Below are 27,294 nucleotides of genomic sequence, written 5' to 3' on the forward strand. Positions count from 1 at the left end.
ATCAGCAAAAGCCTTTGCGCTCCTTAGCTTTTAAGAGCAATAAAGTGGTCCGGAATAAAGGGTTCCGGAAAGCTGATCCCATGCATTCTTCCTTCCCGAACCAGTTAGGTAAATGGAGGCCCCTGAGTCTCCGGCTCACCGACGTGCGAGTCTCGCTTCCCGTCTGAATCACTAGAGGGTCCCCCGGCCAAAGCATCCCGACAGGAACGCTCGCCTCGCCCGCGGGTCCCGTTTCCCCGCGCGGAGAGTCTACACTCTGTTTATTTCCTTGGACCTGGCGTGTCTCTGCTTCATGAGCATGCAAAGAGTCAACTTGTACCCTAGCATCTCGCTGCGATCGCCCGGCTGGGCAGCCCGGGACCCAAGATTGTCGGTCGTCGATACCGCACACCTCCCACCAGCGCCGGGCGCCGAGCAGCCGCCGGGTCCTCCCGTCGGCCTCACATCCGGCGCCAAGTCCGGAAACCTCCCTTCCGATTCCCGGGACCGCGCACCGGAAGTGAGTCACTCTGCCAGCACCTAAGATGACCTCCCGCCCATCTACCGCCACGGTCAATGGAGGTGAAGTGGGTGGGAACCCGGAAGTTGCCCGGCTCGGCCATGGCAGCCCCTGGGGGCGTGGCTTCCGGCGGCCCGCGCCTACCAGTCGCCCAGGCGGAGTAGAGCGCAGTGGGCGGCTGACAGGCGCTGCTTTCCAGGTCTCGGCGGCTGCACCCCGGCGAGGCGGGCGGCCCCCAGCTCGCATCCCCGCGTCCTGGCCAGTGAGGCTCCAGGGCTGCGCCGGGGCATGGAAGAGGGGAAGATGGATGAGAATGAATGGAGGTATCACGGCGAAGGCAACAAGAGCCTGGTGGTGGCTCACGCGCAGGTGAGCGGCTGTCGGGCGGTGTGGTTCCGGGCCTCACCCGACTTGCCGGGTCCGTGGGTTCTCCTCCCACCCCGGCCCCCAGCACCTTCTTAGCCTAGGTCGGCCTCACTCCAGTAACATTCCCCGTTAATTCCCCACTATCCCTTAGTAACCATCTCTCTTCCTCTGCGTGCCGCCCCCCCTGTGCTCGGTCCACTGTCCCGTCTTTCACTTAGTGCCCTATTTTCCCATTGGTCCTCCGTCCCTCCTGGAGCCCTCCTCACTCTTCGGTCCTCTATCCCCTCCCCCCGTGCTCTCCTACATCCCAGGGTCGGTTCTGATCTCCCCCTTCCTCGCCCCGTCGGTGCCACGCGATCTCTTGTCGTACAGCCGCCTCCCCGGTGCTCGCCTGTCAGGCCGCGGTGGACTGAAAGGACCAGGGTCCAGGCAGCACTGGGGGAAGTGCTGGAGATGCTGTCGCTCCGACCACGGAACTGCTGTTCTCTCGGCTTCTGTTGTTAATAATAACGGGGCACTGCCCACAGCCTCGCCGCCGGAATCTTTGCAAAATATAGGGTTTCCCCTTTTTAATTTAATGGGATAAGACTTTGAGAAACTTCAATGACTCCCACGGAGGTGAACCCAGGAAGAGGAAGGAGCATGTGGATTTGTGTGCAGCCCTAGATTTCTTTTGAGGTCTTGCAGTCTGATACAACCTCTCAGGAATGTGGTGGGCTGGGGGAGTAGGAGGGAAGGACTGTCACAGAGGGAGTGGTTAGATTGAGTTAGAAGCAAAGGGAGCTGGGATGATTCCTGGTTCTACCACGGATTAGTGGAGGCTCAATTCAGTGACTGCATTTGGAAAATGGAGTGAGGATTAGAATGCACTTGGTAGAATTGCCTAAAATATCAGTGGGTAAGTTATGTTTGGCAAGTGATAACTATCATCCCCTTGAACTGGTGATTCTTGTAGAATTAGAGATGAAAGCCCTGCCCCTTTCCAACAGCTCTTCAGGGATGCACAGGTAATGTAGTTGTTAAGCTATTGTGTAAACTGGCCCATAGGTTCTACCTTTGTGCTTTAGTAACCATTAAGTACAGGCAGGGAACTAAAGAAATCAATCAGGCTCCACTTAAGATTTTTGGGTGAATTTATAATGAACAAGGCTAATGTAAGGCTTTTATTAGGAGCTAATGAAACTTCCAGATTGGAGCAAAAAGACATTTAGTGTTGAAAGAGCAGAGGCTTTGACAGACTAGCACTTGATTGTTCTCACCCTCTCTACATTTCCAGTAGTCACATAATTTACTCCCTTCCCTGAGCAGGCCTCTTCAGGGCAGCCTAGCCCCTCCCAGGACGGCTGCTCACCATAGTTCCAATCATTGTAGTTGTGTGTGTATATATATATATATATATATATATATATATGTATTTATTTATTTATTTATTTATTTATGCCAGTCATGGGGCCTGGGCTCTGGGCCTGGGCGCTGTACCTCAGCTCTTCAGCTCAAGGCTAGCACTCTACCACTTGAGCCACAGCTCCACTTCTGGCTTTTTCTGCTTATGTGGTGCTGAGGAATTGAACCCAGGGCCTCATGCATGCAAGGCAAGCACTCTACCACTGAGCCACCTTCCCAGCCCAATGTTTCTTTTATTTTTACAGTTTAAAACTTTGAGCCATCAGGCTGTCCTGGACCCATGCTGCTATTATTATTACTCCTACTATTAGTATTACTGCTACTTTGCTGGGGCTTAAACCCAGGGCTTCAAGCACACTAGGTAAGTGCTCTAGTACTGAACTCTACTCCCTAGCCCTTATTACTTGTTTTGAATTAAATTTGCTCTTTTTTGGCCGGGTCTTGGTGGTTCACACCTGTAATTCTAGCTAAGATTTGGGGAACTGAAGTTTGAAGTCAGCCCTGTTGCTATTCCTGAGAATTTTTATTAACAATTAAACAGCAAAAACCCAGAAGTGAAGATGGGTAGGGCATCAGCCTTGAAGGAGAAAGTGAAGCATGAGGCACAAGGCCCTGAGTTCATGCCCCAGCATCAGCACCAAAACCAACAAAAATGCATTCCCGCTTGGTGGTGGTTTTAGTTCACCATTTGAAATGGAAGTTTATCACTGCAAAGTCTCATAAAGAATTGTTTCACACCTGTAGCTGATAATAGATAAATTGTATTGTGCTGAGTGTTGAACAGTTGGAAGCCTTTGCAATTGCGTGGGCCTTGAGTGTGTATGCCTACTGGCATGTTTTCTCAGGTTGTATACCAAGGAGGATAGAGGAAGCCCTAGGAAGGCAGTTTTTCAGGGGCAATTGTGTCCAAGGAGAGAAGATACATATGGGAATGGGGTAGAGAGTAGTTGAGTGAGACTTGGAGGACTCCCTGCTTCTTGGACACTGGGTATGTTCATGGCTCTTCTACTTCTTCTTCTTTTTTTTTTTTTTTTTGGGTCGTTCGTGAGGCTTGAATTCTGGGCTTGAGTGCTGTCCCTCAGCATTTCAGCTCAAGGCTAGCGCTCTACCACTTGAGCTACAGCGCCACTTCCAGTTTTCTGGTGGTTTATTGGAGATAAGAGGTTCACTTACTTTCCTGCCTGCGCTGGCTTTGAACCACGATCCTTAGATCTCAGCCTCCTGAGTAGCTAGGATTACAGGTGTGAGCCACCGGCACCTGGCTTTCTTCTACTTATGGAGTCAAGTGTGGAAGCAGGTATACCCCACTTCTCAGCTTCCCAGACCTTCTAGTCCTTTGCCAAGTCTTATCACATAGGAAGATGCTAATTTTTTCTGTGAGATCACAGTCACTCTCAGAGTTGAGAAGCCCTTAGAAAGGGCCCCTGTATGTCCTCCCTTCTAAGCAGCACCTGATACACAAGCACACTGCCATCCTACAGGGGGCAAGGGGCTAGGTGGGGGCATCTGGATTGGCCACTGGAGCATGGTGATGCCCTTGCCATGGGTAAACTGGGACTGAGAGAAAGAAAGAGTTGGGACTTGGGGATGCAGATGTTGCCTGTGAGCTCCAGGAGGGGACTGGGGTGTGCTGGGATGAGCAGAAAGATAAATAGCAGACCAGCTCACAGAGAGGCATTTTAGCAGTGTCCCTGGCAGGTTGTAGTCAGCTTTCCACAACCCCTATTCTTAGAGGCAGCCCCAGATGGTTTCAGTGTTAACCATTGGGCTAAGTTCTCTCTTAGTTTGAGATAGCTATGTAGTGTGTTCATTTCCCAGACATAATACCTCAGGTTCCTTGCCTATCTGATACAGAGTCTCTGATAAGCTTGATAGACTACTGTACTGCCTCTTATGGCTTTCTGGAGTCCAAGGCTCCCACGAGAGATGTCTGAGGGCGTAGCCCTCACTTTAGCGCCACATCATAGGTTCTTGGAACCTATTGCCTCCTTTTATGCCACTGTAGCTGCCTTCTTTCCCAGGTGTCGGCACTTGTCTCCACCTCTGCCTGTTGCGTTTGGCTCTTGAGTTGGCTTGTGAAAGTTTGTTGTTCAATCTCAGGTATCCAGGACACTGAACCCCATAGGTTACATTGTCCTCGGGGTAGAACATTAAAGCTACCATTTTTTTTTCTTCTTAAAATTAATCATTAAAAGAGTTTACTTTATCTAGGTGCCAGTAGCTTATGCCTGTAATGTTAGCTACTCAGGAGACTTGAGATCTCAGGATCACAGTTCAAAGCCAGTGTAGGCAAGATGAAAGTCTATGAGACTGTTTTCTCCAATTTACTACTTCCCACCCTCCCAAAACAAAAATAAAAACAAAAAAACTCAACTGGAAGTGGAGCAGTGGCTCAAGTGGTAGAGCATTAGCCTTAAGCAAAAATGCCCAGGGACAGTGCTCAGGCTATGAGTTGAAGCCCCAGGGGACCCTCCTCCCCCAATCAATCAATCAGTCTATCAATCAATCAATCTCTCTCTCTCTCTCTCTTTCTCTCTCACATAAAGAGCTTGCTTCAGTTACACAGAGGGGACTTCATTGATAACATTCTAACACATGTTTACGATACATTCTAATCACTCTTACCTCCATCACTCTCTCTTCCACTAATTCAGATTTCCTTGTTCTGTTTTTATAGTTGTAAACAATATATTTGACCATGTTTTCCTTTCTTAAAAAAACAAGGTATATATAAAACTAAACATAGACCTTCCCTATGACCCAGTCATACCACTCCTGGGCATCTACCCTGAACATCATGAGCCAGAATATGATAAAGACACCTGCATATCCACATTCATTTCTGTACAATTCACAATAAAAGATAAGAAAACAGTCTAGATACCCCACAATAGATGAGTGGATCCCAAAAATGTGGTAGGTACCTATACACAATGGAATTTTACACAGCCATTAGAATAAAATAATGTCATTTGCAGGGAAGTGGAGGAACTAGAACAAATCATGTTAAGTGAGGTAAGCTAAGCTCAGAGAGACAAACGGTGCATGTTCTCTCTCATATGCAGAAATTAGATCTAAACTGCATTGGGATATGACAAATTATACAGGATTCTAGATACTCACACACAGTGAGACCAAAAGAGGATATTCTTAGGGGAGAAACACAAGGGCACAACGGCTAAGTGCCTCTTCATATTTATATAAAATAATGTACACACTGAAATAAACACCAAGATATGGAAACAAGAGACTTTTTTTAAAGTTTTTAGTTTTTGATGATTCTGTCTTTACATTATGGTGTATTCATGTGTATATCTTCGGGGGAGGTTACGGGGGTAGGGTACAGAACTCAGGGGAAAAAAAGTGAAAAAGTGCAGCAATGGAAGTCACTTGGACATTGATGAAAGTAAACTATTGAAACGCATGGGTGGAGACAGGAGGGAGGGACTGGGAAAGAATGAGGGAACAGAAGACACTTGAGGAAAGGAAATGCACTCATTACCTGACTCATGTAATTGTAATTTCTCTGTATATCACCTCTATAATAACAAAGATTAATAATAATAAAGATTAGTGTATAATATACAGAGGAGTTTCATTGTGATATTTCCATACTTAATGTGTAAATGTTTTTCTTTATTGATAGAGATGACATGAAATTCTTTACCATTTAATTGACCTGCAAACAAAGAATGTTTACTAAAAGCATGAGGAGAACTGCTCATTTCCTCTTGTTCTGTTTGAGATTCTAAGGAGAGCTCAGATCCTTTCTGCAAATTGTGTGGGTGCCTGGGGTGTTGTTCTGGGACTTGTGGGTGTGAAGTTTTCCAGCTGCCTGAGGTGAACAGGCTTCCTCTGCCATGTACCCTGTAAATGTGCTTTGTCGCCACAGGCCCCAAAGCAACAGGGCCAAGCAAGTCTAGCACAGATACCTATGAACCTGAACCAAAATAAACCTTTCTCTTTTTAAGTTGATTTTCTCAGGTATTTTGTTACAATAATTGAAAGCTAACATTCCCTCAGGCTTCATATCAGCAGGTGTCCCTTTTAATGTATTGGTTTTTTGTGGCCTTTTACTTTTATTTAATATGAATATTTCGTCCTTTATCTGCCCTTCTACTAGTAAAGACTAGTAGAAGGAAGAAAGTAAAACTCCCCCAACACTTCCCCACTTAGAAAATAAGTTCTGTTAATACTTTGGTGCCCTTCCTTCCAATCTTAATGACTTGTTGCCTTGTTAGGTAGATAGAAATGCTGTTTATCTATTTCTATTTTGGACTTTCCACCTTAGGGTCCCTCTTGGACTCATGTATCTTTTGGCTAATGAGAGTTGGCTACTGAGAGTTGATTTTTCACCTGCTTTATACTGTCAGCATGAGTTTGCCAGGCAATTTCCTTGATGGGCTTTTGTCTGGCATTAGCCAATTACCACACCCCTCTAGCCGGCTCAGCCCAGTTATTCCTCTGATAGAGGCAGTTGGTACTGACTGGTTGGCACAGGTCATATGGGACAGGCAAACCTGAGAGAATTCTGAGTGCTGATATTTAGATTGACCTTTAAAGCTCACCCTGCAGTTGTGGGAGTGGTAATTGGGTTTCTGGTGACAGTTTTTGGATGATAAAGGAGTGGGTGGAGGAAGCATTTCTCTTGATGTGTACACATTGCTACATTTAGATTTGCTCAGCTAGTTTTAGCTCTTTAATGGGAAGGGAAAGGAGACTTCCTGTGGGTAATACAGAAGCTGAGCCACTGTACAAAGATGTGGTGGTGGCTGAGGACCCACTTGAGGGTGGTCCAAGAAGGCCTCGCAAGGCCTTTGTCTATACTCTCTGTTGGGAACCACCTCTCTAGCCAGTACTCTCAACTCCCGAACTGGGACCTCAGCAGTCACTAGGAGCCTGACAACTAGAAAGGTGAGGACATTAGTCTAGGATTTGGACACACCTCTCAGCTCTGTTCCATATGACCCATATGACCTTGACCTTTGTTGTGTGCCATGGACCTCAGCTACCAGTCTAGGGTTCATTTTAGGAAGTGTAGCTGTCCAGCAATGTACCAAGCACTTGGCACTGACTGGAAGTGGGACCTCAATAAGTAGGGGAAGCAAGGCCAGTAGTGGCATACTCAGTCCATCCCATGGAGTTCCAGCGCTTGGGGAGCTGAGGCAGAAGGTTTACTGTACTAAGGAGTTTGAGGTTAGCATGAAAACATAGGGAAACCCTGTCTCTTAAAAATAACAAAGTAGGGGCTGGGAAGGTGGCTCAGTGGTAGAATACTTGCCTTGCATTCCTGAGGCCCTGGGTTCGATTCCTCAGCACCACATAAGCAAAAAGAAAAAAGCTGGAAGTGGTGCTGTGGCTCAAGTGGTAGAGCTTTAGCCTTGAGCTGAACAGCTGAGGGACAGCGCCCAGGCCCAGAGTTCAGGTCCCATGGCAGGACCCCCCCCAAAAAAATAAAAATAAAAATAAAAATAACAAAGTAAAGCCAGGTGCCAGTGGCTCATGCCTGTAATCCTAGCTACTCAGGAGGCTGAGATCTGAAGGTCATGGTTCAAGGCCAGCTCAGGCAGGAAAGTCCGTGAGACTCTTACCTCTAAAAAAACCCACTAGAAAACTGGAAGTGGTGTTGTAGCTTAAGCGGTAGAGTGCTCGCTTTGAGCTGAAGAGCACAGGAACAGCGCCCAAGCCCAGAGTTCAAGCCCCATGACTGACAAAAAAACAAAAAACAAAAAAACTCCCCCAAAACCAAGGTAAAACTAAATAAATGAACCAATGGCTAGAATGGGACTAGGAAGTCCCAACCAAGACCACTGGGTTTTAGGAGCAGTAGCTGCATTGTTAAGGGGTGCTTTTTCTCTCTATAGAGCTTTTATTGCTCAGGCATTTTTTGTTTTAGAATGTCTTCCCTTTACCTCCTCTCTCCTTTTTTCTTTTTTAAAATGAATTTTCCTGTATTTTTTTTTTTTTTTTTTGGTCCAGTCGTGGGGCCTGAACTCTGGGCTTGGGCGCTGTCCCTCAGCTCTTCAGCTCAAGGCTAGCGCTCTACCACTTGAGCCACAGCGCCACTTCTGGCTTTTTTTCTTTTTGCTTATGTGGTGCTGAGGAATCGAACCCAGGGCCTCAGGAATGCAAGGCAAGCGCTCTACCACTGAGCCACCTTCCCAGCCCATAAATTTTCCTGGTTTTTTGAGGTAAGGTCTCTGTGTAGCCCAGGCTACTCTTGAACTTGTGATCCTCCTGCCTCAGTGTAGTAAAAAGACCACTTCCAGCAAGAATACTTTCTAAGCCTTCTTCATTGTGACCTACTGTCAGTCCTACGTGGCTCGAGTGCTCCCCAGAGTTCCTGCCTCTCACCTTTGTACATGTTGTTAGAGTATCTCTCACATACATTCTTCTTCTTTCTATAAAATATGCATTCTTTTTTTTTGGTCGGTTGTGGGGCGTGGACTCTGGGCCTGGGCTCTGTCCCTCAGCTCTTCAGCTCAAGGCTAGTGCTCTACCTCTTGAGCCACAGCACCACTTCCGGTTTTCTGGTGGTTTATTGGGGATTAAAAATCTCACGGACTCCTGCCTAGGCTGGCTTTGAACTGCGATCCTCAGACCTCAGCTTCTAGCTAGGATTATAGGCGTGAGCCACCAGCTCCCAGCTAAAATATGCCTTCCTATTGTGTATAATATGAAAACATTAATACATTGGAATAATTAAACTGAAAAATTGTTATTCTTTGGCTTGTAGATGCTATTAAACTCATCCTGAACGTCCTTTCAGACTGCTTCATGCAGTTTATACATATATTTCATTTCATAATTTTAGTTATTTTTATTTGTAAGTATTATATATTTAGGCAAGGTCTTGTTGCTGTGTATCTCACGCTGGCCTTAAACTTGTAATACGCCTGCTTCAGCATCCCTGGTGCTAGGATGACAGGTGTATACCACCATACTTGGCTAAGAATTACTTTAAAAATGTAAAATTGAAGTGTAAGTATACCTATAGAAAAGTGCTCAGTAGTTTGTGTTTAATTTCATTTTCACAAAGTAATTGGGCCTGACCAGTCATTTCTAGGACCTTCCTTAGGAGTTGTAAGAACTTGTTTACTTACATACAGTTGCTAATGTTTTTTTAATACATTTTTTTATTGTAAAAATAATGTACAGAGGGGTTACAGTTACACGAGTAAGGTAATGAGTACATTTCCTATCAAGCATTGCTACCCCCTCCTACCATCCCTTCCTTCCCCACCTCCCCAACTCCTCCCTCCCTCCTCCAAACAAGTTGTAAAGTTCGTTTTCAACATGGTGTTTTGTAGATCTCATTGTTACAATGGGTCAACCTGTATCCCTATTTAAGCATTTTGTTATTTCCCTTCCCCTCCCCAAATTAGAAAAGTGTATATACATAAGATGCAGGACACCAACATCAAATACAGTGAAAACAGGGGTTATACCGTGGGGGAAGACATACCAAAGAAACAAAAAAAATCACATAGTATATGATAAGTACGTTAAAAATAATAGCAAGAAAGAAAAAAACCACTTGTGTCCCTGTCTTGGGGTTCATTTCACTTAACATCATCTTAGTGGTCAAATGTACAGTTGCTAATGTTGTTTGAGCTTCCTTAATTCTCTTTCATAAGATAAATATCTAGGAGTGGTAGCTAGGTCAAAGACCACAGCTTGTCCTGGCTGCCCTGTGCCACGCTCTCTCGAAGTGGCTCCACCCTTGTCTCCCCTGGGAGAGCTCCCGTAATGGCTGGGCCCCTTCTGCCCAGCTGTTGAACCACATGTCTGGGTGTTAGCCAGTACTAATCAGACTTTTCTTTTATTTTCCAACAGCGCTGTGTGGTGCTGCGTTTTCTGAAGTTTCCTCCAAATAGGAAGAAGGTAAGATTGGCAGGATGGCCACACACAATCATTATAGCCATTGTTTAAGAAGACTTGGAATATTTTCCTTGTGCATTCTAGTTGTGTAAATTGAAATATGACATAAACATTCAGTATAGAAAGTGGTAGGCTCGGGGCTGGGAAGGTGGCTCAGTGGTAGAGTGCTTGCCTTGCATGCATGAGGCCCTGGGTTCCATTCTTCAGCACCACATAAGCAGAAAAAGCCAGAAGTGGCACTGTGGCTCAAGTGGTAGAGCACTAGCCTTGACCTGAAGAGCTGAGGGACAGCGCCCAGGCCTAGAGTTCAGGCCCCATGACAGGAGAAAAAAAAAAAAAAGTGGTAGGCTCCCATTCCTGATATGACACCTGTGTGTCACCACATGTCACTCACTGGGTGTCACCATGGTTGATCTGCATGTGCTGAGCAGGATTTGCCCTTGCTCTGCCTTTGGATCCTGCTCAGAGGACTCAGTTTTGGTGAGGAACATAGGACCAGGTCTTGGCTTTGTTTTGCCAAGTTCCCCAGTTTCTGCTGCCTCAGTTTCTCCATCTGTGGAATTGTGTTTGTGAAAATAGTGTATGGCACTAGTAGAGGGTCTGTATTATGTTAAATGTCGCACTGGGCAAGGTCAGATAGATCATCAGGTTTATTTTGGCTGAGTTGTCCAAGTACAGTACCATGAACCACTGTGGACAACTGCTGCCTTGGTGGTGAACCTTCGGACCATCTACTAAAGCAGCGTTTTTCAGCGAGCATTTGCTCCATGTAGTATGTAGGTAGCACAGTGCAATAAAGCTGCTTGATCACAGGACTTGTGGTCATTCTCCTATTGGTCTTATGGGCTTTTTGTCAGAAGGTGTGACATAGCCATGCAGGGCCACCAAGCATATTCTAGGCTTTTCTGTCAGGCCGAGTTGTGATGAGATCCTGTTGTGGGAGCTGTAGCACATTTGCAATGCTTTGGTGTGCAGGAGGCACCGCTTGATACAAGTAATGATTTCCCTAGCGTTAAGGATGACTATTCAGTCCTGGGACCTTCCCAAATCCAGGCTGGGTGCGAGTACCTCTAGGTTTGCCCTGAAAAGGCCCCATGAGCTCAGGGCAAGCCCATTCTACCAATCAGCCTTTGTCACACTCGGGAGTCATCATCTTGGACCCTTCAAGCTTTTCACCTTTGGGATGTCTCATCTGGCTTGAGACTGGAGTACTGCTATGTATGTACTCTACCACCAAGCTATGTCTTTTTGCTATATTTGTGTGTCTGTCTGGGTGTGTGGGGTGTGTGTGTGTGTGTGTGTGTGTGTGTGTGCGCGTGCGCTGGTATTGTGGCTTGAACTCAGAACTTTTAACTTTCTCTTGGCTTTCTTGCTTATGACTTGTGTTCTACCACTTGAGCTATTCTTCCAGTTTGGCATTTTACTAGTTAACTGGAGATGGGAATCTCTCAGACTTTCCTGCTCAGACTGGGTTTCAACTGAGATCCTTGTTCTCAGACTCTTGAGTAGCCCGGATTATAGGTGTGAGCCACTGGTGCCTGGTTTAGGGTTTCACTTCCTGCTGTGTATACACCTGGACTGTGTATACACCTGGACTGTTATCTGCTGACTTTAGGGTTCCTATAGTTATACTTGAGTAGAGAGGCACACTATTATAATCTTAACTATGATGCTACTATGTCTAACTTCCCTTCATTGAGATAATCTTGTGGACTTTCCTACTCAGTCTGGCTTTGAGCTGACATCCTGCCATTTTCAGCTTCCCAAGCTAGCTAGGGAGGCTGCCTTTTTACCCTTTAAAAACATCTGATTGGGAAGAAAACACTATTCTATATTTAAAAGTAGACACTTAATTTTCCAGTCATCTGCTCAGTGGGTGTATTGGATGGCAGTGGTGCTCTTGGTGGTAGGAAGAGGGACACCAGAGGTTCATGCTGAGGGTATCTTGTGCTCGTCTCTTGCAGACCTCTGAAGAGATATTTCAGCACCTGCAAAACATTGTGGACTTTGGCAAAAATGTCATGAAGGAGTTCTTGGGGGAACACTGTGTTCACTGTGGGGTAAGTGATCTTTATTCAAATCTCAATTCATGGAAAGGTCGTATATTAACCATACCAGTGTCTCAGTTGTCATTGGAATTTCATGCTTAATGGTAACCCTTGAATAGTCAGAGTCTTCAGGTGCCTTGCTCTCTGTTGTGCCATCTAACGGTTGAGGACCATGAAGTTGGAGGGAACTCTGTCACTGTTATCCAGCTCTGCCCTAGGCTCCTGTTTGGTGAGACACTCAAGTGGGTATCCGGCCATCCTTGAGCCCAAAGGTACAGCTTAGCCTTCTGCTCCTAGAGTGCCTTCTTTGGGTTAGGGAACAAATTGGATCCTGCCCTAGAAGCTGCTACCCTTGTAGACAGGGGCACAACAGCATGAACATAGGCCAAGTCACTTGATTCATCCTGTGTAGTTGCCCAGTTAAATTATTTTTTTTTATTATTAAGATGATATCCAGAGAGGTTACCATTTTGCAAGTCAGGTAATGTTTTGAAAAATGTCACCTCTTCCCTCAATCTCTCCCAGTTTTCCCTTCCTGCCCCCACCCACAATTTGTATAGTTCATTTTCAATATAATGTCTAGTGAATACCTCTGCTTCATTTGTTCACCCTTTGTCTCTCCATTTCTCTGTCCCCCATACCTTCCAAAGATAGACAAATGAACAAACAGGACAAAAAAAAAATCCCCAAGAAACTAAAACACCAAAAGCAAAAACAAGACAATACCGTTTTCACCAGCAACAGAAGAAAAAACACAGGAAAAACAACCCTCATTTCCATTTCCTGGGATTCATTTCAATAAACATTATTTTACATGTTCATAGGCACAGAGGCATTGTGGCTTTAGGTTCCTTCCCTAAGAATATCCTCCTTTAGCCTCACTGTGTGTAAATACCTGGAGTCCTGTATAATTTATCATGTCCTCTTGTATTTTAGGTCTAGCTTCTGCATATGAAAGCATCCATTTCCCTGAAAATAACATATTCTTTCTTTCTTTTTTTTGGGTCCCGTCATGGGGCCTGAACTCTGGGCCTGGGTGCTGTCCCTCAGCTCTTCAGCTCAAGGCTTGAGCCACAGCACCACTTCCGGCTTTTTTCTTTTTGCTTATGTGGTGCTGAGGAATTGAACCCAGGACCTCATGCATGCAAGGCAAGTGCTCTGCCACTGAGCCACCTTCCCAGCCCCATAACATATTCTTTCTAAGGGCTGTGTAATATTTCATTGTGTATAAGTACCACATGTTTTTGATCCCTTTATCTATTGTAGGGCATTTGGGCTGTTTCCATATCTTGGCTATTGTGAATAGTGTGGCGATGAACATGGACGTGGCCATGTCTTTCTGGTATTCTGGTTCATGATGTTCAGGGTAGATGCTCCTGAGTATTATGGCTGGGTCATAGGGAAGATCTATGTTTAGTTATTTGAGGAACCCCCAGGCTGCTGTCCAGAGTGGTTGTACTAGTTTACATTCCCACCAACAGTGCAATAGGGTTCTTTTTTCTCCACATCCTCTCCAGCACTTTTTGAATTCACCATGTTGGCTAATCTAACTAGGGTGAGAGAGAATCTCAGAGTTGATTTGATTTGCTTTTCTTTCTTTCTTTTCTTGTCTTGTCTTTTTTTTGTGTGTGTATGTGTTGGTCATGGGCTTGAACTCTGGGCCTGGGCACTGTCCCTCAGCTCTTCAGCTCAAGGCTAGTGCTCTACCACTTGAGCCACAGCGCCACTTCTGGCTTTTTTCTTTTTGCTTATGTGGTGCTGAGGAATTGAACCCAGGGCCTCATGCATGCAAGGCAAGTGTTCTACCACTGAGCCACCTTCCCAACCCCAAAAAAGAAATAATCTTATAAATATGTTAGAAACAATCACATGAAAGAAAAAAAAAATTTGAATACATATCTTAGGGTTTATTTTCCTAACATCAACTCATATGACCTTTTCTGCTTGACTCAGACATATACTAGTTGTTACAAATAAGGGAAACCATGGGACCTATGTTTCTTTGGGCCTGGCTTACTTCACTTAATATAATTTTTTCCAAGTCTTTCCATTTCCTAACAAATGGGACAATGTCATTCTTTCTGATGGAGGCATAGAATTCCATTGTGTATATATACCACATTTTCTTGATTCATTTATCTACTGAGGGGCATCTGGGTTGTTTCCGTATCTTAGCTATGGTAAATAATGCTGCAGTAAACATAGTTGTGCTGGTAGCTTTAGTGTGGTCTTGTTTGTGATCATTTGGGTAAATGCCCAAAAGTGGGATTGCTGGGTCATAGGGGAGCTCTATGAGGAGTCTTGAGGAACCTCCATACTGCTTTCCAAAGTGGTTGAACAAGTGTACACTCCCACCAACAATGCAGTAGGGTTCCCTTCTGTCCACATCCCCTCCAGCATCTGTTGTTATTAGAGTTCTTTTTTTTTTTTTTTTTAATTATTCTTTTTGTAATCTTTTACTTTTTATTGTTATTATGAAGGATATATAGAGGGTTACAGCTACATAAGTCAGGTAATGAGTACATTTCTTTTTTTTTTTTTGCTTTTTGCTTATGTGGTGCTGAGGAATCGAACCCAGGGCCTCATGAATGCAAGGCAAGCACTCTACCACTGAGCCACCTTCCCAGCCCAATTATTAGAGTTCTTGATTATAGCCATTCTAACTGGGGTGAGGTGATATCTCAATGTTGTTTAGATTTGCATTTTTTTTTTTTTTTGGGTCCGGTCGTGGGGCCTGAACTCTGGGCCTGGGCGCTGTCACTCAGCTCTTCAGCTCAAGGCTTTTTCTACCACTTGAGCCACAGCGCCACTTCCGGCTTTTTTCTTTTTGCTTATGTGGTGCTGAGGAATCGGACCAGGGCCTCAGGCATGCAAGGCAAGCGCTCTACCACTGACCATTTTCCTAGCCCTGATTTGCATTTCTTTTTGTCCATTGTATGGCTAGTGAAGATCTTCTCCCAAGTATGGTCATTTTCACAATACTAATTCTACCTATCCATGAACATGGGAAATCTTTCCATTTCCTGATATTGTCTTTGATTTCTTTCTTCAAATTTTTATAGTTTTCATCATAAAGGTTTTCTTTGGTTATGTTTATTTCTCAATTTTTAATTTCTCAATTATAAATTTTGAAGCTATTGCAAATGGATTTGTTTCCCTGTTTCCCCTCTCTGCTTATTTATTGTTGGTATACAGAAAACCTACTGAGTTTTTGTGGGTTTCTTTATTTTTTTGGTTGTGGAGCTTTTGACCTCAAGGCCTGGGTGCTGTCCCTGAGTTTTTTCTGCTCAAGGCTAGTGCTCGATTTTGAGCCACAGCTCCACTTCCAGTTTTCTGGTAGTTAGAGATGACAGTCTCACAGATTTTCTTCCCCCAGCAGGCTTTGAACTGTGATTCTTAGATCCCAGCCTCCTGAGTATCTATGATTACAGGGATGAGCCATTGGTGCCCAGCTGCGTATTAATTTTGTATCCTACTTTGCCAAAGATCCACTGGTGCCCAGCTGGGGATTAATTTTGTTTCCTACTTTGCCAAAGTAATTGATCAGCTGTAGGAGCTTGGGGATAGAGTCTTCCAAGTCTTTTAGATATAAGATTATGTTGTTTGCTGCAAATAGGGATAGTTTCACTTCTTTCCCTATGTGAATCCCTTTTCTATTGTGCGCGTGTGTGCGCGCGTGTGTGTGTGTGTGCGCGCGCGCGTTTGTGCGTGTGTGTGTGTGTGTGTGTGTGTGTGTGTGTGTGTGTGTGTGTGTGTGTTGGTCCTGAGGCTTGAATGGAGGGCCTGAACCTGTCCCTGAGCTGCTTTTGCTGAAGGCGTGTGTGTGTGTGTGTGCGCGTGTGTGTGTGCGCGCACGTGCGTGCGTGCGTGCGTGCGTGCGTGCGTGCGTGCGTGCGTGTTGGTCCTGAGGCTTGAATGGAGGGCCTGAACCTGTCCCTGAGCTGCTTTTGCTGAAGGCTTGTGCTCTTCTACTTGAGCCACAACTCTACTTCTGGTCTTTTGGTAGTTTTTTTTTTTTTTTGAGATAGGAGTCTCATAGACTCTGGCTGGGTTGGCTTTGAACTGCAATTCTCACTTATCTGCCTCCTAAATAGCTAGGAATACAGGCATGAGCCACCAGCACCTGGCCCTTTTATGTCTTTTTCTTGCCTTATCATCTGGCTAGGAATTTTAGAATTATATTGAAGAGGAGTGGACTGGACATCCTTGCTTTGTTCCTGATTTCAGAGGAAATTGTTTTAGTTTTTCACCAGTTAATATATGTTGGCGGTTGGTCTGTTATATATAGCCTTTGTTATTTTGAGGTATCTTTCTTCTATTCCTAGCGTCTTTAGAACTGTTAACATGAACAGATGTTGTATATTATTGAAGGCTTTTTCTGCATCTATTACGATGATCATGTGTTTCTTGTGTTTAGCTCTGTTAATGTGATGTGTGTATATAAATATATATATATATTGTGTGTGTGTGTGTGTGTATATATATATATATATATATATATATATATGAGTGTATACATATGTTGATTTACATGTGTTAAACCTGCCTTGTATCTCTGGGATAAAACCCATTTGATCATAATGTATGATTTTTTTTTAATGAGTTGCTGAATTATGTATGCTAGTATTTTATTGATGAGCTTTACATCTATGTTCATCATACAGATTGGTCTATAGTTCTGTTTTTTCATTGGATTCCTACCTAGTTTTGGGATGAGTGTGATGCTGGCTTCATAAAATGAGTTTAGAGTTGATCTTTCCATTTCAATTTCAGGGAAAAGTTTGAGGAGTGCCGGTGTTAGTTCAACTATAAATCTCTTTCAGAATTCATCTGTGAATCTATCAGGATCTGGATTTTTCCTTGTTGGAAGACTCTTTATTACTTCCACAATCACATTGCGTGTTATAATTGCCCAATTTAGTTTTAAAAGCTAGTGAGGCTGGGAATGTTGCTTAGTAGTAGAGTGCTTGCCTAGCATGCATGAAGCCCTGGGTTCGATTCCTCAGTACCACATAAGCAGAAAAGCTGCAAATGGGGCTGTGGCTCAAGTGGTAGAGTGCTAGTCTTGAGCAGAAGAAGCTGAGGGCCAGTGCCCAGGCCCTGACTTCTAGCTCTAGGACTGGCAAGAACAACAACAATAACAACAAAAAACAAAAACAAAAAACTAGTGATCCAGTGACTCATTCCTGTAACCCTAGAAACTTCAGAGACTGAGATCTGCTGATTGTGATCCAAAGCCAGCTCTGGCATGAAAGTTTGTGAAACTCTATCCCCAGTTAACCAGTAAAAAGCCAGAAGAGGAATTGTATGGCTGAAGTGGTAGAGTGCTGCTAGTCTTGAACAAAAATGTTCAAGAACAGCTCCCAGTCCCTGAATTCAAGCCCCTAGACTGGCACCAAAAATGAGCTGGTATTGGAAGAAAAACCATGAAAACATGCTGCTGTCTATGCTGGCCTTGCTTGCAGTTTGTCTGTCTGATGACAGGACAAGGGGCACTCTCTGGCCCACCTATCTGACCTGGATTGCTTTCTGAGCAAAGCTGTGGCCTGGAACCTCCAAAAGTCACCTCAGTTTTGCCTTTTTATCAGCTGCTGCTGCTTGTGTGCTTAGTCTATTCTGTTGTCCAGGATGTGCCCCTTGGATGGTGTCTTCCTAGTGGAGAGAATATTTTCAGAGGTGCCATCTGCCCACTGGGCTGGGTGGGAATGTGTGTGGTCTTGTGGGTATCATATTCTTTTTTGAGCAGGATGTGAGCAGGTTGTTGTTGCCCAGGTTGAGGACTGGCAGTGGAGGTCTCAGTTGTGATGGTCAATGAAGTAGGCAGTGGGGACTTTTATCAGGGAGTGGCAGGATCAGGGATGTCTGGCAATACCTCTGGTACTTTCTGTCCCCCTTGTGTAAATGAAGTTGTAGTGACTGGGGCTTAGCCTGTAGGTCACCACCCTCTTGTGTGTCTCCTCTGTTTTGACATTACCAATAAACTAGAGCTGGATTTTTCTCAGGTGATCATGTCCTAGCTGGCTGCTCTCAGTGTGGGCCTGATTATGTCTCCCAGCCACTGTGTGACCCTGAGGCTGCATTGACAGGGCCATGTTGTGCAGCAAGCACAGATGTGTAGCTAGTTAGGTAAGGTAGAGTCCCTAAGGGCCTTTTATCCTGTGTGTCCTGGGTCAAGACACATCAGTTCCTGTGAGGAAGCCCACTGGTTCTGCCCTTGGAGGTGGTATGTCTGAGAGTTTGGATTCTCAATGGAGAATTTAGGGAACTCAATTGAAAAAAAAATTTGGTGCTGGCTGTGGGCTTGAACTCAGGGTCTAGGCACTCTACCTATGCTTTTTTGTTCAAGGCTAGTGTTCTACTTGATCCACAGGTCTACTTCAGCTTTTTTTGGTAGTTAATTGGAGATAAGAATCTCCTGCCTGGGCTGGCTTCAAACCATGAACCTTAGATCTCAGCCTCCTGAGTAGGAACACAGATGTGAGCCACTGACATCTGGCTAGGGAACTCTTTTAAGTATTGGAGGGGCATGGAATTTTACAAGCTCCCATCCTGCCTCTTGTGACTGGATCTACTTGAGTTTGAATGCTGTGTGGGATGTCATTAACTCCCCATTTGAACCTCATGTGCTGATAGGTAGGCTTGATGGGACTCACTCAACTGGAATTTCTGTAGCCTGTATCCTTCTGGGCAGCATCTTGTCATTCCTTTGAGAGTTACCATGTCTCAGCATCAGCTTTCTCCAGGAGGAACATTCTGTGGGTGTCAACTCTGGCTTTTTCCAGCAAATGCCTTGTATCATGTTGGTTGTCATATGCTCATGTGGTCAGGTGGATGGCAATGCCATCTAACCTAAAATGGCATGCCACCTGTGAACATTTTTATCTTGAATTGAAACGCACACATCCTCATTGTAAAATCAGTCCTTTGAAGTTATTTAGAGGAAACCCAGGTCTGCTCTTCACTGTGACTGTGGACTCAGGAGGGCAGTGGGCATAGCTTGTGTAGCCATGTGTGCCAGGATATAAGACCACTGCATTTCTTGGGTGGGAATATCCAAGCAGTTTTTTTCATCATCCCACCACACAGCATTGTGACCAGCATCTGTCCCTTTGGACTTTTGGTTTCAGTCAGAGCAAGAACTTGTGTGAGATAGACCAGGTTTTGAATTTCTAAACTTTCACATTTCTCTCTCTTGCCCATTAGTACTTTGAGTACCAAAGTACTAATACTAGGTGTGTATTTAAGTACCTAAGTGTTTAATACCTCATGTTTCCTTAGCTCATAGCATATTTAAGTAGACAGTGAAGGCACAGTATAGAACTAGAATAGCAGGATAGGGAGCAGAACCAGGGTGGACTAGAGCAAGCCAGGCCCAGATGGAGAAGGCTGCTCTTTCTCCCCCTGGCAAGATTCCAGTATTCTTGTGCTAGGTTTTCTGTGTCCCTTTGTGACTTTTCCAGAAGCCACAATTCTGCTACTCTAGAAACACAAAAGGACAGGAAGATGGTAAGTAAGCAATGTGACTTAAATCCTTTTTCTAGCCACACAGTTCTCCATGGCTGACTCACTGCCATCCTAGCCAAGATTGATTCTATCACACACAGAATTGCTGCTCAGGTGAAAGTGGGAAATGCTAAGTTTGTCTGAAGGGTCAGGGAGTCTTCCTTGTGGCCCAAGAACTGCCTTGGGCTCCTGCTGTGTTTCTACATTGAAAGCATCTCTGTTTAACCTTCACAAGCTCTGAAAATCGTAGATCAGCTTTTATTGCCAAAACCCACTCAATGAATTTTTTAAACTATCATTTTTAAAATTCTCATTAAGTGCAAGTAATGTGAAAGTCACCATTTTAGCTGTGGTTTGGTGCAGAATTTTGTGGCTATACCTGTAGTCTTGCTGTTGAGTAACCCATGCATTTTGTATTTTTTCTTAACAGGAAGTAGTTCAGCTGCCTTTAGAGTTTGTGAAACAGCTGTGTTTGAAGATACAGTCTGAAAGACCAGGTAAGACTGTCATAATTTAGGAATATTGTTTGTGATTTTAAAAGTTCTGTTCCAACATGTTTGAAATAACCACCCATGTGAGGTACTGATAGTTTTTAGCAGGTCTGTTGCCAAAAACTTCATTATCCACATACCTGCATCCTCTCAGCACCATGCTTCTGCTTTTTGCTGGTGGCTTTGTTAAGAACCAGGTCAAATGGTACAGGTTAGTGTCTGGGCTCTAATCATTATCTCTTCATGGTAGACAGAGGCCAGCTGTAGCTTCTTTCCTCAGCTGCTCATGTTCCTCTGTCTCTCTACTTCATTTTTTTGCTTGTATTGGGGCTTTATCTTAAGACTTTGTGTTGTCACTTGGCATTTTAGCTCATGGCTGGTGTTCTGTCACTTGAGCCATGCCTCCATCTCCAGCTTTTTGCTGGTTAATAGGAGCTAACTTCCTGACTTCTTTGCTTTGGTTGGCCTACATCCTCAGATCTCAGCCTCTTGAATAGCGAGGACTGATCATAGGCATGAGCCACCAGTACCTTATCTTACTTCATTTAAAAGCCCCGGTAACTAGTTAAAAGAATCCTTGCTATGTGAAAGGGAAGCCTGGAGCCCAGCATTGTTTGGTGGCATCCATATAGCTTCCAGCAGAGCCATGCTGCGGCACAGCAGAAGAGATGTATTAGGAAAGGCCTAGGATGAAGAGGAAGGAAGGGGCCAAAGCCTACCTCCTTCCTGAATTCCTGCCCTAAGGGAATTGTGGAATTTGGGGGCTATTTCAAAGTCTACTCACATATAATAGCTGTTGCTCATTTGAAAATTCCTCAAGACCATGCTCACATCTAGAAAGACTTCAGCTCTCACTGTGAGCCTTGGTTCTGGTTTTATTATGGCTGAAGGATAAGGATGAAACCAGGCAGGGGAAGAGGCACAGGGCAGGGTCCCCACCTACAGGGCTGTGTGGGCAGCACTTACTCTTCAAGTGACCATGTGTGATAGCCCAGAAGGCTCACTGAGCCTCAGAATCCCGGGCTTTTGCTGAGTTCAGGAGCATGATGAAGCTGACTTCCTGTCAAACAGATTCAGTCTTCAGTCCTCTAGAGATGACTGCATTTGTCACACAGCCCATAATAAGCTACTTTTCTTCTGTCATACATGTACCCAATAGCAATATAGTTCTCCTTAGACTTAGTGACTTCCCTGTATCCAGGCTGTCTTAGAATCCTTCCTTACAGGATTCTTTCTTCCAGTATCTGCAGAGTTTACTGTCCCTTGTACTGACTCAAGTATGATCCTTACTCTGTCTTGTAGAGTCTCGTTGTGACAAGGATCTGGATACACTCAGTGGTTATGCTATGTGCCTTCCCAACTTAACCAGACTTCAGACCTACCGCTTTGCAGAGCACCGGCCAATTCTGTGTGTTGAGATTAAGGTAAGCTTTCATGGAAAGACAGTGATGTCAGTAAAGGAAAAGGTCAGTCTGTATGGCATCTGCCTCGAGGACACATTCAGCTCTTTCTCAGGAACTTGCTTTTCTCCCCTACTACAGCCACTCACTGCATCCTGCATGCTCTAGTTCCTTTCAGCTCCAGACCCTAGGTGTATGCTTCTTCCTTGCTGCCTACAGTTGGAAACCCATTCTGTTTATCTGTGCTGGGAAATCCCTGCTTAATGTTCACAAGAGGGAAGTGTGTTGTTTCTCCCTCCATACCCTACTCAGGAATCAAACTTTTTCCCCAATGCATTTAGCGGCTTTGCTGTGCACAGTGCTTGTGGTGCTAAGGGTCCAATTCTAGGAATCTCTGTGAATGGACAACTCTGCATCTTGTGTAGGAGGGTCTGTCTTTCAAGCACAGAGGTCTGTATGCCCTTCAGAGGCCCTTCTATATGCTGGCTAGTGGTCAAGGATGGATTTTTTGTTTGGTGCAAGCAGTAGGAACTGCAGAAGGGCTAGGACTCCCTTGCTTCACCTGTTTGTATTGAGGGTGGCTGCTCAAGCACCCTTGGAAGCCTTTCCATATATCTGGCTGTTGCCTACCTTCTTCCCTACTGCTAGGGCAGTGACCTCTGGGCCATTGCCTTGGCTTGAGTAGTTACACCTTATGATCCTCAAGAGGATCATGTTCTGTTTCCCCAGCCACATGCTCCAATGTGCTGAGCACAGACCTTATGTGTTGCACTTCTCAGAGGGTGCCACTTTTAAAAGGCAGATGGATTCCCTGATGTTTTGGGAGCCTAGCAACTATCAGATTGGCACTTTCCAGGCCACATGCTAGTGTCAGTGGGCACAATGGTTCTGATTCTTATTGTTGGGTACCCTGGGCCCATCTCCATTCCCTCCAGTCTGCCAGAGGTGTTCTGTAGTGAAAGCACAAAGCTGAGCTTTGTTGTGCTTTCGTTTGGCCAGCCAGAGCCTTCATCAGTTTCCCAGTGGGAGGGCTGGCCAGCCTGGGTCCTCTAGAAACAGAGAGATGTGTAATGTGCTGAGGGAGCTGAAAATGAGAATAGCTTCTGGAGACATTTCTATCTGACCTTGCCTGTCTTTGTCAATTCTAGTGATGTGTATGTGGTTTCTCTCTAAACATTTTTTGTTATCTGTTTATATTGCAGCCAAAATGTGGTTTTATTCCTTTCTCCAGTAATGTTACCCATGAGATGAAGCATAAAGTGTGTCGCTACTGCATGCACCAGCACCTCAAGGTGAGCAGAGCCTATAGCTAGGCTGTTGGAGGGCAAAACACTGTGTGTCTTAGTCTAGGGTGAGACCACTCAGGTTTCAGAAGAATAAAAGAAAATGTGATTGTTTTTCTGTTGACTTTTCATTTTGTAAATGGGTCTTGGTCACTTAAAAAAAAATTAAGACCATGATTCATAGACCATTAAGATTGTTCTGTTTTAAGCTGAGTACTCGTGGCTTTATAGCTACCTAGGAAGCTGAGATCTGGAGACTGTGGTTCGAAGGCATCCTGGGCAGACAAGTTTGTGGGACTATCTCAAAATAAGCAGCAAAAAACAGGGCTGGAAATATGGCTCAAGTGGTAAAGTGCCAGCCAAAGAAGCAAGTCACTTTGTGTAGAGTTGTTATGTTATAGTTCATGAATATGAATATTCTCAAAGTATATTCATGTCATAACATATTGCATATTTCTTCCTTTTTAAGGCTGAATAATAATGGTCTGTCATATGAATATATTATGTTTTGTTTATCCATTTGCCTGTTGATGAACACTTAGATTATCTTTACCTTTGTCTATTGTGAACAGTGCTGCTGTAGAGATAGCAGCCTAAGTATTTTATACAACTGGAAGTAAAATTACGGAATCATAAAATCTGTTTTTAATTTTGAGGACTTTCTGTAGTCTTTTTCATTGTGGGTTGTCATTTTACATTTCCATCAATAGTGGACAGGGTACAAGGGTTCCAGTTTCCTCACAGCACAAGTAACATTTGTCATCTTTGTTTCTTGCCCTGTATCCCTGGCTGGCCTGATACCTACTATGTATTCTAGGCTTGCCTTGAACCATCAGTCCTTCTGCCTCACTGTCTGGAATGCTGGGATTACAAGGATGTACCACTATGTTTGGCCTTTCCTTTCTTTTCTTTTTACTTCTGGAGATTGAACCTAGCTTTCATGTTAGTCAAGATGTCACTACCACTAATCCTTTTGTTTATATCTTTTTTTTCAGATAGGGTCTGGACTGGTCTCAGACTCTTTAATCCTACCTCTGTTTCTGAATCACTAGGATTATAGATATGGGCTACCACATCTTTTCTGTAAAATTCTTTTAATAGTATACATCCTAATGGATATGAAGTGAGAAAGACAACTGATTTTTTTAAAATGTCCTACTATCTTACTGGGTATTTTCATTTGCTTGTATATATATTCACAAATAGTATACATACATATGTACATACATATGTAACATATAAGATACTGTATGTATCTTTTTTTTTTGTCGGTCATGGGGCCTGTACTCTGGGTCTGGGCACTGTCCCTCAGCTCTTTAGCTCAAGGCTAGTGCTCTACCACTTGAGCCACAGCACTACTTCTGCCTTTTTCTGCTTATGTGGTGCTGAGGAATGGAACCCAGTGCCTCATGCATGCAAGGCAAGCACTCTACCACTGAGCCACCTTCCCAGCCCCCTCAACTTTTTATCTATAAGCTTTAGATTAGCCTATTATTTGTCCCAACTATTACCTATCTTCTCAGAAAATCATGTGAAGTGGCACAATTATTTCTAAATATCTCTGACAAGTCCTCCTCCCTTCTCCCCCCACCCCCCCAGGGAAAAGGGCTCTATACTTAGTAAGCTCTGAATCAGGTTAGTAAAGACAAACATATAAGTGAAATTTTCCTGGAACCAAGACTCAAGCCAGATCTAATACTCTGGGATGGAAGCTTTGGAGATGGTCCTGTCCTGTTCATTTTGTGGCAGCTACCAAGTTACTGGTTTTTACTGTGATTATAACAATGATTTTCAGATTTAAAGGACAGAATAGGACTTTTAAGATGCCAAACACTGTTTCTGGGTATTACTAAAATCACCTTTGAGGATTGTTTGCTGTATGTTCTTTAAGGGTTTTTCAATGTGTATTTGAATGTATGCATGCATATATAAATATTTTTGTGTGTATGCATGCATTTATAAACCACATGCTATATGATACTCTGAATAAATCTTGATTTTTTTTTTTTTTTGCTCCACCTCTTTCTGGAAATGGCAGCCTATTATCTATTCATTTCTCCATTGTGTGCTGGCTCCATTGAGTAGTGTTTTTTCTTGCTGATGATTGTCTCTCTTGTTTCCACTGTTATTTATAATCTACAGTGAATATTTTGTCCCTGTTCATACCTTTTTTGCCCTGTGCTAATTTTATTTTCTTTTGTCGGTCGTGGGGCCTGAACTCTGGGCCTGGGCACTGTCCCTCAGCTCTTCAGCTCAAGGCTAGCACTCTACCACTGAGCCACCTTTTCAGCCCCCTGTGCTAGTTTTTTTAGATTCCTTGCAGCTTTATTTTTTATATGTTTTTTTTAATTGTAAAAATACAGTTACATGAGTAAGGTAATGAATACATTTCCTATCGAGCATTGTTACCTCTTCCTTTGTTTTTTTCCCTACCACCCCTTCTCTCCCTACCTCCCCAACTCCTCCCTCTCACCCCAAGTTGTAAAATTCGTTTTCAAGATAGTGTCTTTTCTTTTTTTTGCCCGTTGTGGGGCCTGAACTCTGGGCCTGGATGCTGTCCCTCAGCTCTTTAGCTCAAGGCTAGCACTCTACCACTCTGCCACTTGAGCCACAGTGCCACTTCTGGCTTTTTCTGCTTATGTGGTGCTGAGGAATTGAACCCAGGGCCTCATGCATGCAAGGCAAGCACTCTACCACTGAGCCACCTTCCCCAACCCTCAACATAGTGTCTTGTATATCTCATTGTTACAGTGGGTCAACCTATATCCTTATTTCAGCATTTTGTTATTTCCTTTCCCTTCCCCAAATTAAAAAAAAATGTATATACAAGATGCAGGGCACCAACATCAAATACAGTAAAAACAGGGGTTATACTGTGGGGGAAGAACATACAAGAGAAACAAAAAAATCACATAGTACATTTAAAATACATTAAAAACAATAGCAAGGAAGAAAAAAACCCACTTGTGTCCCTATCTTGGGGTTCATTCTATTTAACATCATCTTATATGGTCATATGTACGTAGCTTTGACCTTTTCTGCTTGTCTTAGACTTATACTAGTTATTGCAAATAAGGGAAACCGTGGGACCTGTGTTTCTTTGGGCCTGGCTTACTTCACTTAATATAATTTTTTCCAAGTCTTTACATTTCCTAACAAATGGGGCAATGTCATTCTTTCTGATGGAGGCATAGAATTCCATTGTATAAATATACCACATTTTCTTGATCCATTCATCTACTGAGGGGTATCTGGGTTGGTTCCGTATCTTAGCTATGGTAAATAATGCTAAGATAAACAGAGTTGTGCTGGTAGCTTTGGTGTGACCTTGTTTGTGATCATTTGGGTAAATGCCCAAAAGTGGGATTGCTGGGTCATAGGTGAGCACTATGTGGAGTCTTTTGAGGAACCTCCATACTACTTCCCAAAGTGGTTGAACAAGTTTACACTCCCACCAACAATGCAGTAGGGTTCCCCTTTGGCCACATCCCTCCAACAACTGTTATTAGGTTTCTTGATTAGAGCCATTCTAACTGGGGTGAGGTGGAATCTCAATGTTGTTTTGATTCCTTGCAGATTTATTGAGTCAGGGGACAGGTGTACTTTATAAGTTGTGCCAATTTATTATTCCGTTAGCAACACAAAATTACCTATACTACACCTTCTCCATTATTGACTAAATTGGAGGATTTTTTTTTCAGAATTTGGACATGTAATTTTCAGGTGCTAGTTGCTTTTCTTTTCTACTCATGTGCAGGACTAGGTCGGAGTGACGAGTCTCAAAAGTTGGTTAAGATTTTTGTTGATAAGGGTCAGATGGATCCCTTTCCACCAAGTTGAGCCAAAGCTGCAGTCCATTTTAATCATCTTGGTGTTATGCTGTTCTTTGTGTTAATGATGACACTGTGTTGGCATGAGTATCCAATCAGTAACATCTGATGTTGTCATAATTGTTTTTTAACAGGTAGCAACTGGGAAATGGAAGCAGATAAGTAAATACTGTCCCCTTGATCTCTACTCAGGGTAAGAGCCACTGTTTATTGGCCCTGTTGGAGTGGGGAGGTGCCCTGCTATCTGGCATCTTATGAGCTGGGGACTGTGGAGAAGAGGGAAAAGCTATTCTGTGAGGTGGGAACTTGGAGGAGTTCTGTGAAATGAGTGTGGGGTATTATGTGACATGGGGTAGACATGGGATTTTAAGGTATTACTTGTTCTCTGAGGTGGGCCTGGGGTCTCCACTCCATCTTCAGAGCTTTCCCTGCCCTCAGTGCCTGAGAAACCCTGGGCTTGAGGCTTTGTCTTTTTGCTCAAAAGCTTGAAGTAGCTGCTATTTTACTGATGTTCCTTTATTGGAGTTCTTACAGATTTGTCTTGCATCGGGGAACAGCTGATGCTGTCTTGACCTCATCCATTTGGACT

At 44.0% G+C, this 27,294-nt stretch overlaps 1 protein-coding gene across 1 annotated transcript in view; it reads left to right on the top strand.

Moving 5' to 3' along the window:
• Window positions 1–654: 654 nt before the first annotated feature.
• Ippk (inositol-pentakisphosphate 2-kinase) overlaps window positions 655–27,294 on the top strand; it is a 51,279-nt gene continuing 24,639 nt past the window's right edge. Inside the window, exons 1-7 of the mRNA XM_042686998.1 lie at window positions 655–868; window positions 10,106–10,153; window positions 12,115–12,210; window positions 20,132–20,198; window positions 21,495–21,616; window positions 22,795–22,884; window positions 26,840–26,898. Of these exons, the coding sequence (XP_042542932.1) occupies window positions 788–868; window positions 10,106–10,153; window positions 12,115–12,210; window positions 20,132–20,198; window positions 21,495–21,616; window positions 22,795–22,884; window positions 26,840–26,898 (563 nt within the window). The 5' untranslated portion in view covers window positions 655–787. The remainder of the gene's footprint in view (window positions 869–10,105; window positions 10,154–12,114; window positions 12,211–20,131; window positions 20,199–21,494; window positions 21,617–22,794; window positions 22,885–26,839; window positions 26,899–27,294) is intronic.

Source organism: Dipodomys spectabilis, unplaced genomic scaffold, assembly GCF_019054845.1.
Source record: "Dipodomys spectabilis isolate Male_0828 unplaced genomic scaffold, ASM1905484v1 ptg000098l, whole genome shotgun sequence".
In the NCBI taxonomy this organism is placed as follows: domain Eukaryota; kingdom Metazoa; phylum Chordata; class Mammalia; order Rodentia; family Heteromyidae; genus Dipodomys; species Dipodomys spectabilis.